Source organism: Malus domestica, chromosome 06 (assembly GCF_042453785.1).
Source record: "Malus domestica chromosome 06, GDT2T_hap1".
NCBI lineage: Eukaryota > Viridiplantae > Streptophyta > Magnoliopsida > Rosales > Rosaceae > Malus > Malus domestica.
The window spans coordinates 22,850,496-22,868,026 of NC_091666.1; the positions used below are offsets into that span (position 1 = coordinate 22,850,496).

At 37.1% G+C, this 17,531-nt stretch overlaps 3 protein-coding genes across 3 annotated transcripts; all 3 read left to right on the forward strand.

Annotated features, from left to right (window-relative positions):
• Positions 1 to 2,243: 2,243 nt before the first annotated feature.
• Positions 2,244 to 4,216, forward strand: LOC114825321 (uncharacterized). Its single transcript, XM_029103696.2, has 4 exons — positions 2,244 to 3,112; positions 3,209 to 3,269; positions 3,355 to 3,578; positions 3,910 to 4,216. Exons 2-4 carry the CDS (start codon positions 3,240 to 3,242, stop codon positions 3,962 to 3,964), a joined length of 309 nt encoding a protein of 102 aa, XP_028959529.2. The 5' UTR covers positions 2,244 to 3,112; positions 3,209 to 3,239; the 3' UTR covers positions 3,965 to 4,216.
• Positions 4,217 to 6,974: 2,758 nt separating this feature from the next.
• LOC103454620 (protein trichome birefringence-like 23) lies at positions 6,975 to 10,629 on the forward strand. Its single transcript, XM_008394214.4, has 3 exons — positions 6,975 to 7,597; positions 7,971 to 8,245; positions 9,409 to 10,629. Exons 1-3 carry the CDS (start codon positions 7,267 to 7,269, stop codon positions 10,180 to 10,182), a joined length of 1,380 nt encoding a protein of 459 aa, XP_008392436.3. The 5' UTR covers positions 6,975 to 7,266; the 3' UTR covers positions 10,183 to 10,629.
• A 1,115-nt stretch (positions 10,630 to 11,744) lies between these two features.
• Positions 11,745 to 14,495, forward strand: LOC103454621 (high mobility group B protein 6-like). Its single transcript, XM_008394215.4, has 7 exons — positions 11,745 to 12,282; positions 12,733 to 12,840; positions 12,926 to 13,303; positions 13,381 to 13,617; positions 13,719 to 13,816; positions 14,020 to 14,104; positions 14,211 to 14,495. Exons 1-7 carry the CDS (start codon positions 11,809 to 11,811, stop codon positions 14,331 to 14,333), a joined length of 1,503 nt encoding a protein of 500 aa, XP_008392437.3. The 5' UTR covers positions 11,745 to 11,808; the 3' UTR covers positions 14,334 to 14,495.
• Positions 14,496 to 17,531: the final 3,036 nt, after the last annotated feature.

Below are 17,531 nucleotides of genomic sequence, written 5' to 3' on the forward strand. Positions count from 1 at the left end.
AGATGCACGGTGTAGCTTTGTAGTCTAACTTCGATCTCTGCTCTTTGGGCACATGCACAAAAGCTTTGCAACCAAACATCTTCAGATGAGAGTAAGACACATCATTACCAGTCCATACTCTCTCTGGAACATCAAGACCTAATGGTACTGATGGAGATCGGTTGATCAAATAGCAGGCTGTCCTTACAGCTTCACCCCAGAACTGCTTAGATAACTTTGCAGTCCTCAACATACACCTGACTTTCTCCATGATGGTTCGGTTCATTCTTTCAGCAACACCGTTATGTTGTGGAGTTCCAGGAACTGTCTTCTCATGACGTATGCCATGTTTTACACAATACTCTCTAAACTGGTGAGATGTGTACTCGCCGCCGTTGTCGCTACGAAGGCACTTGAGAGGTTTCCCAATTTCCCTCTCCACCATGGCATGGAACTCCTGGAATGTCTGAAACACCTGGTCTTTGGATTTCAACAAATACACCCACACCCTTCGTGAAGCATCATCAATATAAGTAACAAAATATTTATTTCTTCCAAGTGACTCGACTTCCATGGGACCACACACATCTGAATAAACAAGATCTAACAAGTTTCCTTTCTTTGTAGATGGAACAGAAAAACTAACTCTTCTTTGTTTTCCGAATAAACAATGCTCACAAGAGTTTAACGACGTACCTTTGGCAAAGGGAATATGAGACTTCTTTGCCAAAACTTGTAGGCCTTTCTCGCTCATGTGGCCTAGCCTCTTATGCCACAAGTCTAGAGATGAGTCTTCCACAGCATTCAACTCACCTTTCAAAACCTTGGCATTTGACCGGTACAACGTACAACAAAGTCGTGCTCTTGCTACCACCATTAAGCCTTTAGTAAGCTTCAATTTTCCTTCGCCAATATGGTGATAATATCCTTGTCGATCAAGGGTACCGATGGATATCAGATTGAGACGTATATCAGGAATATGTCTCACATCTTTCAACATCAATTGGCAGCCGAGATTAGTTCTTAAGCAGATATCACCAATTCCAAGAATTTTGGAATAGCTTTCATTCCCCATCTTCACTATGCCAAAGTCACCTTCTTTGTATGTACTGAAGAACTCCCGTTTGGACGTAGCATGGAAGGAAGCTCCATTATCAAAGATCCATTCAATGTCTCTGTCAGAGTTGCCTATATGCAGACATTCACCAACAGACAATATTTCTGGTACATCACCACATATGACAGCGGTGGTATTGCCAGTATCATCTTTCTTCTGATTGTTTCCTTCCCTTTGCTCTCTCTTCCAAACTCGACAATTTTTCTTCATATGGCCTTCTTTGCCACAGTGGTGGCATGCACCCCTGAACCTTGACTTGGATCGGCTAGGACTCCTGCCATGACCTCTAGGCCCTCTACTCTTGCTTCTTCCGCGGTTCTCTGTGACAAATACTTGGCTGCTATCTGTGCCAGAAGTCTTTCTCCTTGTTTCTTCATTGAGCATGCTATTTTTAACATTATCAAGAGTAAGAACACCATTAGAAGCAGAGTTACTTATACTCACCACAAAGGTCTCCCAACTGTCTGGCAAGGATCCAAGTAACAAGAGCGCTTGTAGCTCGTCCTCGATCGTCATTTTCATAGTAGCCAACTGGTTGATGATATTCTGGAAATTGTTCAAGTGTTCTGCTACACTTAAACCATCCTTGTACTTCACATTGATGAGCTCTTTGATCAAGAAGGCTTTCTTGGCTGGGGTCTTCTTCTCGAACAAGGACTCAAGCTTCGTCCAAAACTCGCGAGCATTGGTTTCATTAGACACATGGTGAAAAACACTATCATCCACCCATTGTCTAATTGTGCCAATAGCCTTGCGATTCATCTTCTTCCACTCGGCATCGGACATGCTCTCGGGCTTAGCGGCATCTCCTTCAATTGGCTCATGCAAATCCTTGCAATAGAGAATGTCCTCCATCCTTGGCTTCCATGTTACCCAATTGGAGTTGGTGAGTTTGATCATAGTGCCACTTCCTTCCATCTCGTAGTACGAGCCAACCGGGCTCTGATACCACTTGTTAGGAATGTCGGTACTACAAGATAGAGAATGCACAAGGTAAAGTAGAAAATGGACGCCAAGAATTTATGTGGTTCGGCAATTTATGCCTACGTCCACCAAACAAGGAATCTTCACTATATGAAAAAGATGAATACAACAAGAGTAGTCTTACCAAGCCAAAGACAAGGCTTGATGGATACAAGAAAGTATAACACACACTTTCTATCACTCTAAACTTCACTCACACAATGTGTAGTGGAACACTCTCACTCTCACTCTTGGAGTGGAACTCTAGCTTTGGACTTGATCCTTTGCTACTCACTCTTAGTTCTCTATTGGTTACATCACACCCATATTTATAGGTGAGGGCTTGGCATTCTACTAGTTTCTAGTTCCTTCTTCAAACCTCTAGTATAGAAAAATCTAGACTAGCCACATACTTGTAGCTTCTAGATCTTTCCATTTGCAACCAAGGAAGCTAGTACTCTCTAGCTTCTTCCATCAACTTAATAACATGCTAGAATTGTCTAGCAAACTCCAGCCTCATCTCTTGCTTACTAGAATAATCTAGAACATTGATCATGGGCTGGACCATATACCAACATCTGGCTCTGCTGATTTGCCAACAAAAGAGTCCTTTTCTCCAAAGCGTCCAGGTTCGCCTCTTTTGGAGCAGTCTGATAGTTCTACACGTACAGTAAGCAGAGCCGAGAAGGGAAATGACAGTGACTGCAAGAACCAAGACAAGGCACTCTTTAGAAAGATCGCTTCTCGACAGAATTCTGTGAAAGATGGTTCAGTGGAAACCAATGTAGATGTTTCTTACAATGAATATCTCAATACCAACATTTCTCAAGACTCTGCAAAGGGAAGAAAAGAACAAGATCGCCCCAAAATCGGCAAGGGTGCACATTCCTTATTGGTGGGTCTCATAAAAAAGAGCTCTAGAGATATCTCAAAATCTAACCAAGCTGTGGAGAAAACAAGGCCTACTGTTTTTATTAACGGGCAACCTATTCCGGATCATGTTGTTAGGAAAGCTGAAAAGCTCGCTGGCCCGATTCGACCTGGAGATTATTGGTAAGTCTGCATGTCGCCTCCCAACTTTTAGTGTATGACATGTAAATTCCTCCTAGCTGAAAAAGTAACTTGTTTCATATCCGCATTTTTAACTAGGTATGATTTCAGAGCCGGATTCTGGGGTGTGATGGGCCAAGCTTGCCTCGGCATAATTCCTGTGAGAACAATAAACTTTTGATTTGTAAATATTCTTGCACACGGTTCATGTGGACTTATAATAAAGCATTCGTTTCGTTTTGCAGCCTTTTATTGAAGAATTCAATTACCCCATTCCAACAAATTGTGCTGCTGGCAATACCGGTGTCTATGTAAACGGGAGAGAGCTACATCCGAGAGATTTGGACCTGCTTGCAAGGAGAGGACTACCAACTACAAGAGAGAAATTTTATATCGTCGAAATGTCTGGGAGAGTGGTGGATGAGGACTCAGGGGAAGATTTAAAAAGCCTCGGCAAACTTGCCCCCACGTAAGTCCTTGTGCTTATATAAGTTTGATTACAGTGGCATGTTGATCACCGTCTTGTTGTGAAGATCCTACGTAAAGAAAATTGCTCGATCGATATCAAACAACTTAGCTTGATCCTTATTTGGCTATTGCCCTGTGTCTGCAAGCGTAAACTAAGATTACCGTCATTTTCTTGCTTTGCATTTGTTAATTTCTTTTCATTTATGATTATCACCATTTGGTAATATATCAACCTTCATAAATGTTTATGTATCAGCTTGTCTGATGGCTTATCATTTATTAATTTGTATTCGTATTGATTCATTCATGATCGTTGACGTTTTATTGGACAGAATTGAGAAGGCAAAGCTTGGATTTGGCATGAAGGTCCCCAGAATGGCTGTGTGAACATTCACTTTGCGATTTAAATCTTGTATGCTTCGAGTCTTTAAAGATGATAATAACGGGTCAATCACCATTTAAATTCTTGGCGTGTTCTTGGATCCTATGTGTTTGTTAGTTGTTCATACGTTTGCATCTCTGCGAGTGTAGGTGATATGTACATTGTATCACCCGGTTGTGTTCGAGGCTGGATAGATTTTATCATGTTGTATTTGTACAGTATAGTTCTTCTGTATTATCGACGTGCTTGTTCATACATTTGGATTTCGCTTTGTTGATCCTCGTTGTCCCGGCGAGATTCCTGCTACATCACACACTGCAAGGTACAGAACACATTGCACTGACGTGAACCAATGTTTGTCAAGCTTCTACCAAGTAGATTTCAAATTTTCATGTGTAAATAAGCCTCTGATATATGTACTGGTTTCTGATTCTGTAAAAGTAAGGGTGGCTTTTTAGTAAAAGTAAAAAAAATTAATAGGGAAATTTTGGATCAGATTGAAATGAAATCCTACCTTCTAGTGACTATTTGCAATCTGATACCTTGACATGCTAATACTCGCAAGATGTCGACAGAAAGCATGTCATTGACATGTTATAGACTGTTTTAGTTTCATTTTCTGTCGACAACAAGGCTGTCATGACATTCTTATCATCGTTATATATTCTCATATTATGTACGTACATATGTATTTTTTAAAAATATTTTCACTTTCTGGACACGTCGTCACAATTCATTAAATTGCACTTTTTGTACTTCAACGTATGATACACAAATTATAAATATATGCATATTTTTCATTTTTAATACACATTATTTAGTCATATTTTTAATAATACACATGAAATTCACTTATTTTATACGTATTTTTAACATATTATTGAAAAACAAAAATAAGTAAATATTAAAATTTAAGAAAAAGTTCTAATCGTTCAAAGTATCATTTTTACAAAGTTGCTAAATAATGCACGTACGTATTTTCACATAATATACCCGTTTCGTATTTTACTATGATTCTCATTAGCGTTTGTTTTATTCAAGTCAACCAAATATTAAACACATCTTAAAAATGCTATATTCTGTTGACTAAGCATGGGACATGACAGATCTTATAAGATGATCATAAGATAATCATAATAATAGTCATAAAAAGGGAAGTGGAATAATAATTGTTATTTAAACTTTTTTGAACAAATGATATTATCTACATTAAATGGATGAGCTTAACCTCATAATGAGCTAACATTAATACGGTTTAAATTCATCTGTGGTGAGAATTGAACCTAAAAGCTCTCACTTATACCATCTCCAACCCTTGGGAATAAAACTTAAAAATTTAAGCCACAAAATTTTAAGCAATAACCTAGAAACTGTTTTTCTCCTCCAATGGTTATGGCTTAAAATTTTAGTACGAGATTATTAAATAATGATTTTATCTTTTTTTTATAAATTTTTTGAAAAATAAAATTTATGTAGATTATTCTAATTGATTTTTATGAACATTTTAACTTAAAAATATTTAAATTCTAATAAATAATTAAAAATCATACAAATACATAGGTATTTATAAAGTTTTAAGTGGAATTTGATTTAAATCATTTTTTTAAAATTATTTTAGATGTTAGATTTAATTTTAGGCCCTTTTATTTTACTGTTAGATTTGATTTCATTTGATCATAGCAGTTGGATTATAAGTAAAAAAGCAAAAAATGGTTTTGAAATATGACAGTTTATGGGTACATAATAATTTAAGCCAAGCTTAATTTCTGGAGAGAATTTAGTCCAAAGATATATTTTTTCCCAAATGCTTATTTTAGCCCTATGGTTGGAGATGTTTGGAGGAGTTTTAAAGCTTATATTTTAAGCTTTATTCTATGGCTTGTAAATGGTCTTATAAGAGAAAAGAAAAACCATTAAATTGTAGTACTTAATGGCAATGCTACTTGAACTAGATATTCTATTTAAAAACCCTAAGTAATTGTGGGAAGCAAACATATCATATGCTGTTTTGTGGTCGAATCCAAATCGAAGTGGCATCACTCACGAGTACATGAATTTGACAAGAATCTTTATTCGGTTGGTAAGGTGAATATAAATAAAAAAATATATTAAGTTAGGTCGGTTGATTAAAACAATATACTCTTTTTTTATATTTAAGTTTTAATATCTTTAATAAAAATTGAAGCAATTTAAAAATCATCATATAAAATAAACTATAGTTCAAATTTAATATACATGACAATGCAATTTCAACCGTTCATCTTCTAAAATGTTTCTTTAATAAGAGCTTGTATTACCTAATTAGTTGATCAAGCAAGCCTTAAATAGGATCAAAGAGGTTGGTTGAGTGGTTCTTTCAAATACATGATATTAAACAACAATTCAGCATCAATATTATCAAAAAAGAAAACAACTATTAACACACACACATTCTCCTTTAGGAGAGATTTTTCACTATGTCGAGTGCACGACCTGATTAACAAGTGTAATACATAATTGGTTGGAAATTTGAAAAAAATAAATTCAATTAGGGTAAACATTTCAATATCAACATTTAACGAAAAATTTAACAGATTGACTAAGATTGTACAAAATTGATATGAAATAATGAGTAATGTATGAGCTTGAAATATTTTAAAGATTTTGTATGAGGTTGTAATTAACAACAAATCTGAGCATGCAAAATATAATTTACCCTACCAATTAATTGTATTATAACATTAATGTATCAAATCGTGTTCCTGACACATTGAAAAATTTCTGGTACTCTAAATCATCGGAATTGTAACTGGGACAGTTGTCGGTGAGTAACTCTCTGCTATTAATGTGTAAATTGCAAACTGACGATGGATCAGCTTTTTTCTATTGTGAAATATATTAAAGTGATTTATTCTTCAGTCTCTTCATAATTTTTAACTTCTTTTTAATGAAAATTAAACTTGTAATTACCAGCCAATTTTCTTGCCCTCCAATCATGAATCACTTTATTAAATTCATTAAAAATAATTAATTACTGGCTTTACTCACTTTATCTTCGCTCCCATAACTGCACTCTACAATAAACTTATGCATGATTAACAAATAACAGGCATCCACGGCAGCCAAAAGCCAAAAAACACACCAGGAGAAAACTCTCTTCGATCCAAAATCCAATCTAACATCTCAAAAGTTTTGATCTTTTTATATAATCCCAATCAAACAAGTAATTATTTTTCTGGGTTTTAATCCTTTTTGCTCAACATCCACTGCATTCAAAGATCTAGAGAGAGAGAGAAAGAGAGAGAGCAAGAAGCAAGCAGTGAAGGCAATGAAGCTGAATTGGATGCACTGGTTTTATCACAAGCACAAGCATTTGGTGGTGAAGTTTGGAGTTGCAATCCTTCTGATGGGTCTTGCTTTTCGTCTCTTTCTCTCCACCTCCAATGAGTTTTCGCCCAAAACAGAAGCCCCTTTTCCTGAGGAAACTGAGGATTTAGAACAGCCAATCTCTGTGGAATTTCCACAAAACGAAGATCAGGATGAGATGCCTTTTCCCGGAAAAGAAACCCATTTTCCCGAGAATACTGTGGATTCAGAGCAGCCAATTTCTAGGCTAGTTCCAGGAGATGGAGATCAGGACCAGATACCTCCACCAAATGGTATTACTTAATTCTCTTTAATGGCTGTTGTTGTTTTTCTATTTTTGTATTGTATGTATGAGAAATTTAGTTTGGAGTGAACTGCTGTCGTTGGAAAGTCTTGCTCTGTGATTGATAGTTTAGGTTACCAAGATCTGCAGTTGGGAAATTGGACTTTTGCTCCAATATGTTGGGAATTGTGGATGATTTTCGGTATAGTTTTTGGCTTTTCGTATCATTTCAATGTTTTGTTGTACTGCTAGTTATTCTGATACTATTAGTTGAAAGATCCTTTTACTCTTCCTGGAATCTCTCATTTCAGATAGTGAATTCGATTGCAATTGCATTAAGTGAGTTAGTTTTCAATGGAGATAAAGTTTGTGCGCTTGTGCAGGAAAGTGCGATCTTTTCTCTGGGGATTGGATTCCGAGTACTTCGGGTGCAGCTTACAATGAGAGCTGCCCCACAATTGAAAATCCTCAGAATTGCATAAGAAATGGGAGGCCTGATACAGGGTTTCTATACTGGAAGTGGAAGCCACGATATTGTGAAATGCCAAAATTTGATCCAGGGAGATTTCTTGAAATGATGAGGAACAAAGCATGGGCGTTGATTGGTGATTCGATATCTCGTAACCATGTCCAGTCGTTGCTGTGCATGCTCTCCACGGTATGCATTTGAATTCATAGCTCACATATAAATGTTGGCTTTGCACAAATGAACAGAATATTTAGTATTAAAACATAAAAAAGAAAATAATCCTTCATATGCTTCGGTTGGATAGATGCGTTGGAGTTGAGTTCCTTAGATACCTAATAACTAATTTTTTCATCGATGGATGAGAAGGTGTTTAAAAGAGGAAAGGTAAAAGTGCTTATGGGGCATCCTGCCTCCCGAGAAGGTTGAAGGGATAGAGAAGGAACCTTTCTTTTGAGGAATAGGTTGGAAATGCTCTACCACCCTGGCCAGAAACTAAGAAAGAGGTCGGTCAGAAAGGGCCCTTAGGTACTTGATATTTAGGATATCCTAATTGCTAAGGTCTCCATTTGTCCTAGAAACTTAACATGTTAGGATGTGGAGAATGTGTTTAATTCTCAGTCAGATACTTCCCTAGCTACCCTTCCTATTTTCGAGTAATACATTTTCATGGTTTGTCTGCCTCTTCTACTGAACTTGAATCAGTTATCATTTTGAACTGTAAAGTCAGTTAGTTTATCATTGATCAAGATAAAAAACTTTTGATGATAACAAACCTATTAGTTTCCAGTAATGTGATCCCCTTGAGAACTTTTTGGACTAATTCTAGAAAGTTTCAATAACTCGTGAATAACTTCTTTAAGCAATTTTGCTAGTGTTTGCTCTTGTCTGTTGTTCTTAGTTCACTAGAGCTTCCGTAATATTTTGGTTTTGCACCTTTCCCAGCTTACCCACTTTATAGCTGCACCAGTCATTACAACATGAAGCATAGAAGGAAATATAACTTTATACAGATATAGGGTCATAGTATACAAATATATGCCAGTGAAATTGTTCTATCTAGAAAAGTTAATTGAGGTGGTATAAAGTTGTTTCCCCACCGTCTATCCATGTATGTACGCGCACACCTGCACATACAAAGTTACCACTATAGCTGTAAAATGACAAGTGTAGATTTGTTTCTTACTTTTGTCTCTGGAATTTTGGTCCATGGTTCATCTTTTTACAGCATGCCATCTTTAATGTTTGAGATTCTGGGTTGATCGAAGAAATGGTTGATTATTAGATTGTTTAAGCCTAGAACTTAACTTCTTTGAAGAGGTTGTTTAAAATTTGATTGAAACATTGTCCTTCAGGTTGAACGAGCCGTTCAAGTGTACCATGACAAGGATTACAGGTCCAGAAGATGGCACTTCCCCTCTTACAATTTTAGCGTCTCAGTTATTTGGTCCCCATTCCTTGTCCAAGCTGCTATTTTTGAAGACTCTGATGGTGTGGCATCATCTGAAGTTGAACTGCATCTTGACAAGCTTGATAAGAAGTGGGTGGATCAGTACCACGGTTGGGACTACATGATAATTTCAACAGGGAAATGGTTTCTCAAAAGTGCTATCTACTACGAGGGCAATGAAGTTCTGGGATGCCATTACTGTCCTAAAAGGAATCTGACAGAGTTGGGGTTTGATTTCTCTTATCGCAAAGCCCTGAGATTTGTGATGAACTTTATAGTAAAGTCAGATTACAAGGGCACAATATTTTTCAGAACGTCCACACCTGATCATTTTGAGGGCGGGGAGTGGAATACTGGGGGAAACTGCAAGAAAACGGCCCCAGCTAAAGAAGGTGAGGTTGAAGTGAAGGAGGTAAATAAGATTCTGCGTGGCATTGAACTAGAAGAATTTCCGAAGGCAGCTGCTGAAGCTTCTAAACATGGGGTGAATCTCAAACTCCTTGACCTTTTCCAACTTTCTTTGTTGAGACCTGATGGACATCCAGGTCCATATAGGCAGTATCATCCATTTGAACAAGGCAGAAACGCGAAGGTTCAGACTGATTGTTTGCATTGGTGCTTACCGGGACCTATAGAATCTTGGAATGATATATTAATGGAGATGATAGTAAATGGATAAGAAACATCAGCCTACTTCGCTGCCGGAATTCTTATTTTTTTCCCCTTCTAGATCATGAGAGAGCATATAATGGATCCTGGTAAAGCTTCTTGCAGAAGTTTCTGATGAATCGTAAATTCCTTCTCTGCCTTGTCTGTACAACAAATTTTCGTTCTTCTCCGGATGAACCGGTTCATCTTTGCCAAGACTGAATCTTTACCGGCGTCTACTGGCCTGTGATTTAGATCCTCATCTGTAGTTACAAAGAAAAGAACACTGCAAAATGATCATGATGTTGTATTAACCGCACTCTCAACAAGAATTCGACTCTCGCGGCATCGCGCTCCCATCCATCGAGCAGAACTGCCTGCAACCTTGCTATAAACTTATAACTTTGTAATCTTGATTCAAAATCTGTTTTTTATTTTATTTTTTCCCGAATTTCATTTAATTTGTTATTCCCCCCCCCCCCCCCCAAAAAAAAAATCATGTTACTTTATGTGCTGTTTAAGTGTGAAAAACGAAACAATTTTTTTTTTATGCAAAGCCTGCATAATATCCAAATTGATTTGTTCCCATCCAAATACGTTCCTCATCGGGAACAATTACAAACATTGTTCAATAAGTAAGACCATCTCCTGTGGGGATGTCAAATTTTACGTGAATTTGATGGTAGGAAGAAGGCTCAATCTATATGCTAATTCTATGTGAATTGACATATGAATTTTTTGCGGTCAAATTTGACATGTGAAAACGGGCATTAAGGATTGGAGGAAGAGAAAATCTAAATATTGAAATTTTATTTTGGTTGATTTCTTTTTAAAAATGAGTCCTACATATAATTTTTTTTTTTTTTTTGTCAAAGAGATAAATAATGAGTCATACATATTTCATTTATAACAAAAAAAAACATATGGATTGGAGAAAGAGAAAATCTAATATTGTCATGTCAGTCATCAATTTAATATTTGTGCAGTATTATATGCCCTAATCTAAATTCTTTGTATGTGGCATTAAGGTGTAATGTTTTTTGTGAGATACTTGCATATTATATTAGTGGATTGTGAATTTGACACTGCTGCTTACATTAAAGCATAATCTTTTAAGATTGACATGTTGTTTAAATAATTTTATTCTAAAACTAAAACTAATACATTGAAGTATAATATTTTATATTTGATACTTGCATATTATTTATAGATAGTGAATTTGACACCGCATGGTACACAAATTCTTCTAACCAATAATTCGAATTGACATTTTGTTGTCCAAAGAATTTTACTGTGAAACTAAAACTAATATAATCACGAACGCATATGGTAGACTTATCCAAAAAAATCATTTGAAAACCTTATTGAAGAAGTAAATTTGAACAAAAACTATCCAAAATTGAAAAGTAATATCCATCTATGGTAAAGAAAACAAATTGTAATCTCTATATATGGTAAGGGCTTGTACCCATCTTCTACAAACGGTCAAGGCTTATTACCGGACGTCAAACAACAATTCAATCTCGAAAGTTAATTTGAATTTGAAAAAACTTACCGTTGGGCCGCCCCCTCCTTATATACAACCCCTCCCTCCCCCCAAACAACCACTCAATTTCAAATTCAAAATCCTCCGACCTCCTCTCTCTCTCTCTCTGCCATGGCTGACACTGCAATCGCCGAAATGCCCAACAGGAAGCCAAGGGCCAGCCGAAGGGCACTCAAGGACAAAAACCCATCTGGAAATTCAGCCAATATCCTCGCAGGAAAGGTCTCGGACGCCACTCCGAGCCCGATCCAAACACCATCGGACTCCAACCCAGCGAAGGAGAACCACGAGAGTCTCTCTCAGACTCGCACCTCCCCCAAGAAGTCGGCCAAAGCTGCGGCTTCTAAGAAACAGGCCAAGCAGAAGAAGACCCAACCGTCGTCATTTGAGAAAGAACTCGAAGAAATGCAAGAGAAGCTGCAAGCGATGAAGCTTGAGAAGGAGAAAACCGAGGAGCTCCTGAAGGAGAAGGATGAGATCTTGAAGACCAAGGAGGAAGATCTCGCAATGAAGGGCCGAGAGCAAGACAAGCTTCAGATGGAGTTAAAGAAGCTGCAGAAGATCAAGGAGTTCAAACCCACCATGGTTTGTTTTCTTGATTCCCTTTATTTTCTTCATTTGCGTCCTTATTTCTGCATGCGTTGTATTATCCTCTGTTTGGATGCTGAGAAAATATATTATGGATCTGAAGTTTGGTTGGGTGATTCTTAATTTTGGATTCTTAGATTTGTTTGGTTACTTGTTAATTGTAAAAAAAAAAGGAAAAAAAAAATCCCTGAGGGTTCTTGATTTATATGTTCTTAGGGTTTCTGTTCTCGATCCCCTTTCCTGGAATTTGTTTTGTTGCATTGGCTTGATGATTAGGGTTCACATGAAATTTGGTTGATGATTTGGGATTTTTATGCTTTTTGGTTACTGGTAAATTGCCCAAAAACGTGTTTAGGGTTCGTAATTTGTAATTTCTTGGGTGTTTGATCGAAGCGGTTCGATGATCTTGAAATGGGGTTGACATAATGGTTACTTATTTTTCATCAGGCATTCCCAATTGCTCAACCAGTGCAAGACAAGAAAAAGAAGGGTTGCCCTGAGAAGAAAAGGCCAGCTCCTGCTTACATCTTATGGTGCAAAGATCAATGGGCTGAGGTAAGTTATAGATTAGAACACTACGATTGTTCGCAGATGTATGTGAGAAACAATTTCTGACTCTGCTTTTGTGGTTTTGATGCAGATCAAGAAGGAGAACCCTGAAGCAGATTTTAAGGAAGTCTCAAACATTTTGGGGGCCAAGTGGAAGAACGTCAGTGCTGAAGAGAAGAAGCCTTACGAAGAGAGGTACCAGGCCGAGAAGGAAGCTTACCTGAAAGTGACTACAAAAGAGAAGCGTGAGGTGGAAGCAATGCATCTCTTGGAGGAGGAGAACAAGCAGAAGACAGCTATGGAGTTGCTTGAACAATACCTACAGTTCAAGCAAGAAGCCGAAATGGAGAACAAGAAAACCAAGAAGGAAAAGGATCCATTGAAACCCAAGCATCCAATGTCGGCATTTTTTCTGTTCACAAACGACAGGCGACCAGCTCTGGCTGCAGAGAACAAAACTGTCACTGAGGTATTTGAAAATCACCATCCCCACATGAAAAGCCTCATAGCATATTATAATTTGTCAATTTTGGGACTATTTTGTAGGTTGCAAAGATCACGGGTGAAGAATGGAAAAACATGACGGAGGTGCAAAAATTGCCGTATGAGGAGATGGCTAGGAAGAACAAGGAGAAGTATATGCAAGAGATGGAGGTTTACAAGCAGAATAAGGAAGAGGAAGCTTCCAATCTCAAAAAGGAAGAGGAAGAGCTGATGAAACTGCAAAAGCATGAAGCCTTGCAGCTTCTCAAGAAGAAGGAGAAGACTGAAAACATAATCAAGGTTTGCTTACTACTAAGCAAGCTGTGGTCTCCATTATTTTACTGATTTTGTTGCTATTGTATTATTAGTTGGCTGCTAATCGAATTGTAATGGATTAACAGAAAACGAAGGAGGAGCAGAAGAAGAAGAAGAAGGAAGACATGAAGAATGTTGACCCCAACAAGCCCAAGAAGCCTGCATCCTCTTACCTCTTGTTCAGGTAATGTTCCTCGTTAAATGCTGTAGTCCTGTAATGTCTTATACATGAAACCCTGTAAAGGGAAAAATCGTGGTCATGCGATGAGAGCGATAAAGAGAGTGTGTGTGTATATATATGTGTGTGTGTGTATCTTTGGTAACACAGTAGAATCTCCCGTAAAAGAGAAATAAAAACTGATTTCAGTTTTGTTTTGAATGATGCAGCAAGGAAGCAAGAAAGGCTCTGTTGGAGGAGAGACCAGGGACTAACAGCACCACCATTACTGCAATGATTTCACTGAAATGGAAGGTACGGGATTGCATTTGGGTTCGGAAGTTGCGTTTGGTAACATGTTCTCGACCCTAAATTAATTAAAACTGATCCTATTTTTTGTTTCACTTGTTGGGTTATATAGGAAATGAAGGAAGAAGAGAAAAAGGGTTGGAATGAGAAGGCAGCTGAAGCAATGGAAGCATACAAGAAGGAGGTAGAGGAATATAACAAAAGTGCTGCTGCTGCATCTACCTCTGTTAATTGATGATGATCAGACGGTGTTCAAATGTTGGTGAAACATTTGTAGGAGTTTCATGCCCATCACTTTGATGGCTAATTTGACCTTTTTCTTTCTTTAGTGTCAACTTTGATGTCAACCTTAGCATTTGCTAACTATGAATGAAAGATTTGAATGATTCAAATTCAAGAGTTGACCTGATCTGATTATTGAACAAATGTTTTTCTTAACTTCACAAAACTACATATAATCACTTCAAACAATGTCCTACAAATCAGCGGGATTGTGCACAACTTCATACAATCAATTCTCTGATGGCGGCAGAAATTGGTCACTATTTGCATAACCCCACCGCAGACGGAATCAGGGTTACATACATGGCTCTAAAACTTGATGGAATGGGGTTTTCTTCAGTGAATGATGGAAAAACTTGGCTTTGCCCAGGTTTGGATTTTAATTTGGTGATGTCATGTTGGTCTCCTATTCCTTTTAAATTAATGGTGCACTGACACGCCCTGATCCCGATGTTTGGGGGACATCGAGATTGCCATGTGCTGGCTGTCACTCGAGGATGATGCAATGAGTTAGCTTATGGGCAATGCGTCAATCTTCAAAAGAGTGGTTTTTTTTAGTCCCAATGTTCAGAGAGATTCAGGATCAGCTGGCTGCCTTCCTTCCTTGGAGTCTCTCGTGTTGACATTCAAGGCAAATATTTGGGATTTGGGGCTTCTACTAATCTTAGGTTGGAACAAAACTGCTCTGCCTTTTCTCATATAAAAGATAGGTCGTGGAAGAAACTCAAAGGTTGGAAGGATAAGCTCCTTAGTGCGGCCGGCAAGGAAATACTCATAAAAGTTGTCGATCAATCCTTGTTTATCTACACTATGAATTGCCATCTTCTTCCCCAAACACTTTGTGATGGTTTGCAACGCATATTGAGTTGGTTTTGGTGGGGTAGTAACAAAGCCAAAAGACGTATCCACTGGCTCTCCTGGGAAGCCATGTGCCCACCTAAAAATGAAGGGGGGTTGGGTTTCCGTTATTTATATTTCACCCTTGCTCTTCCTGCGGAACAAGGGTGGTGACTGTTGCAACTCCTGAATCACTAACGTCTAGGCTCTTAAAAGCGAAATACTTTCTGCATAAATCCTTCTGGGATGCCCCACTTGGCTCTTAAAAGCGAAATGCTAGAGGTATAGTTGCTGCTCGCCCGATCCTTGAACAGGGGACTCATTGGATTGTCGGTAATGGTTCATCCATTCGAATTTGGTCTGACAGATGATTTCCCTTGTTGGGTAATGACAAGAGACTAAGTTTGTAGATTTTTGTAAACCAAATAACATGGAAGTTGAAAATTGAACTATTAAGCGTCGATAAATTTGCTCATTCTTATTGGTGACACATTATTTAGTTTGAAAATTTTATCTACAAATTTAGTCTATCTGGCATTATCTTGCTTTATTTCTTATGAACCAGATAAAGGTAATTTATGATTAGTTGTCTCAACTAATAGGATCGAAGGGCATATTTGCCCTTGAATCTTAACAGAGATTTAATGGAAGGAAATTACAATTGAATCGTATTGCTAACAAAAATTACAATTGAATCGTATTGCTAACAGAAATTACAATTGAATCCATATTGCTAACAGGACCATAAGGTCATGAATAACCATTTTTTTCAACCACATGGACCAGATTAAAACTAGGGTCACACCACAGGGATAATGAAAATGATTTGGCCTTAATTTTTTGGCATAAAAGACTATTCTCTTTTAAATTGATTTGTTTCATAATTTATCTTTTTATCTACGTGGACAAATTTGATTGCCACATAGCAAAAATGTAGGTTGCATTTACCACGTCATCCTATAACGGGAAATTTAACGTATTTTTTAAATTGATATATGGCATTGGTATAAAATTTTGAGCCCTTGTATGAAATTGAAAAAATTAAAAGACACGTATGAATTTGAAATTAGACGAAAATTTGAGGGGGCAAAATGAAGTTTACCAAGATTTGGTCCTCGACTCCATCGTAAAATAATTGAAAAGACCAAAACACCCCTTAAGAGCATCCCCATGGAGGTTTTATATTTCATGAGGCTACTACATTTTAAGTCTTCTTGAGAAATTTCATCTCCAATGAGTAGGAAAATGGGGTACATCCACCACTTGGAATAGCGACTTCCTTTCTTGGGTAGCATAAAATTAGTCTACATCTAGCCCCCAAAAACAGTGGGTCTCATGAGAAAAGTAGCAACTCATGCGAGCTAAATTCTATCACTCTCATTCTACTTGCAATTACACTTATACTCTCATTTTATTCTTTTTTTTTTATTCTTTTTCCTTACATATTTTTGTTCCAAAGATCCTGTTACATTTTGTTTGTATGTTTAATGCTTAAGACATAAAATGATATAAGATATTCTACTAAAAAGACTCACTTTTTTTTATCTAAAAATTTAGATTTCCCCTTTAAAATTCATTTTTCTTTGCCTTTAACACACCATATATATTTTTTCTTGACTTAAACCCGTTTATTGGGTTTTAACAAAAAAAAAAAAAATCATTTATTTTGATTTATGACTCAAATTACAAAATTTTATCATCCTAAAATGCCCCTTATTATGTGATGAAACATTTGGTTGTGTTTGTAATTTATTATAATTGGGCCAATTAATGATTGATTTAAATTCTATGAGAATTAAAATTTCAAATTGATTTAACGTTCGTGGGCATTCCGTGTGTGAAATTTTTAAATAAGTTTTGTTTCTTTTCAAAATTGTAAGATATTAATTTACCAATTAGTGCTTGGTAAATTGTTGTGTTGCAAGTGAAAATCAGATTATTTCAGAGGGCAAAGTTGAGGTTTGCATCTTTCAACGGATGACAATGAGATAAGATAATATAATTCAACGAACGGTTCATAAGTGATAAAATTTAATTTTGTCAGAATTTGAACTTTTTTATGACACACCCCGTCCCGAAGGAGGGCATGCTGGCCGTCACGTGAGAGTGACGTAACCATTTGCACAGTACGGAAGCTTTAATTAAACAACTTCAAAGTTAATACACCCGAAGGTGAGTCCTAATTTTGTCCATTCTGTCAGAACACCGTCAAATTCCTCGTAGTCACCACACCTTTGTGATTCCTGAACCTGGAGGGGCGCAAAACAAAAATTGAGTGGGTCAGTAAAACAATTCTTTTCCAAATCCAAACATT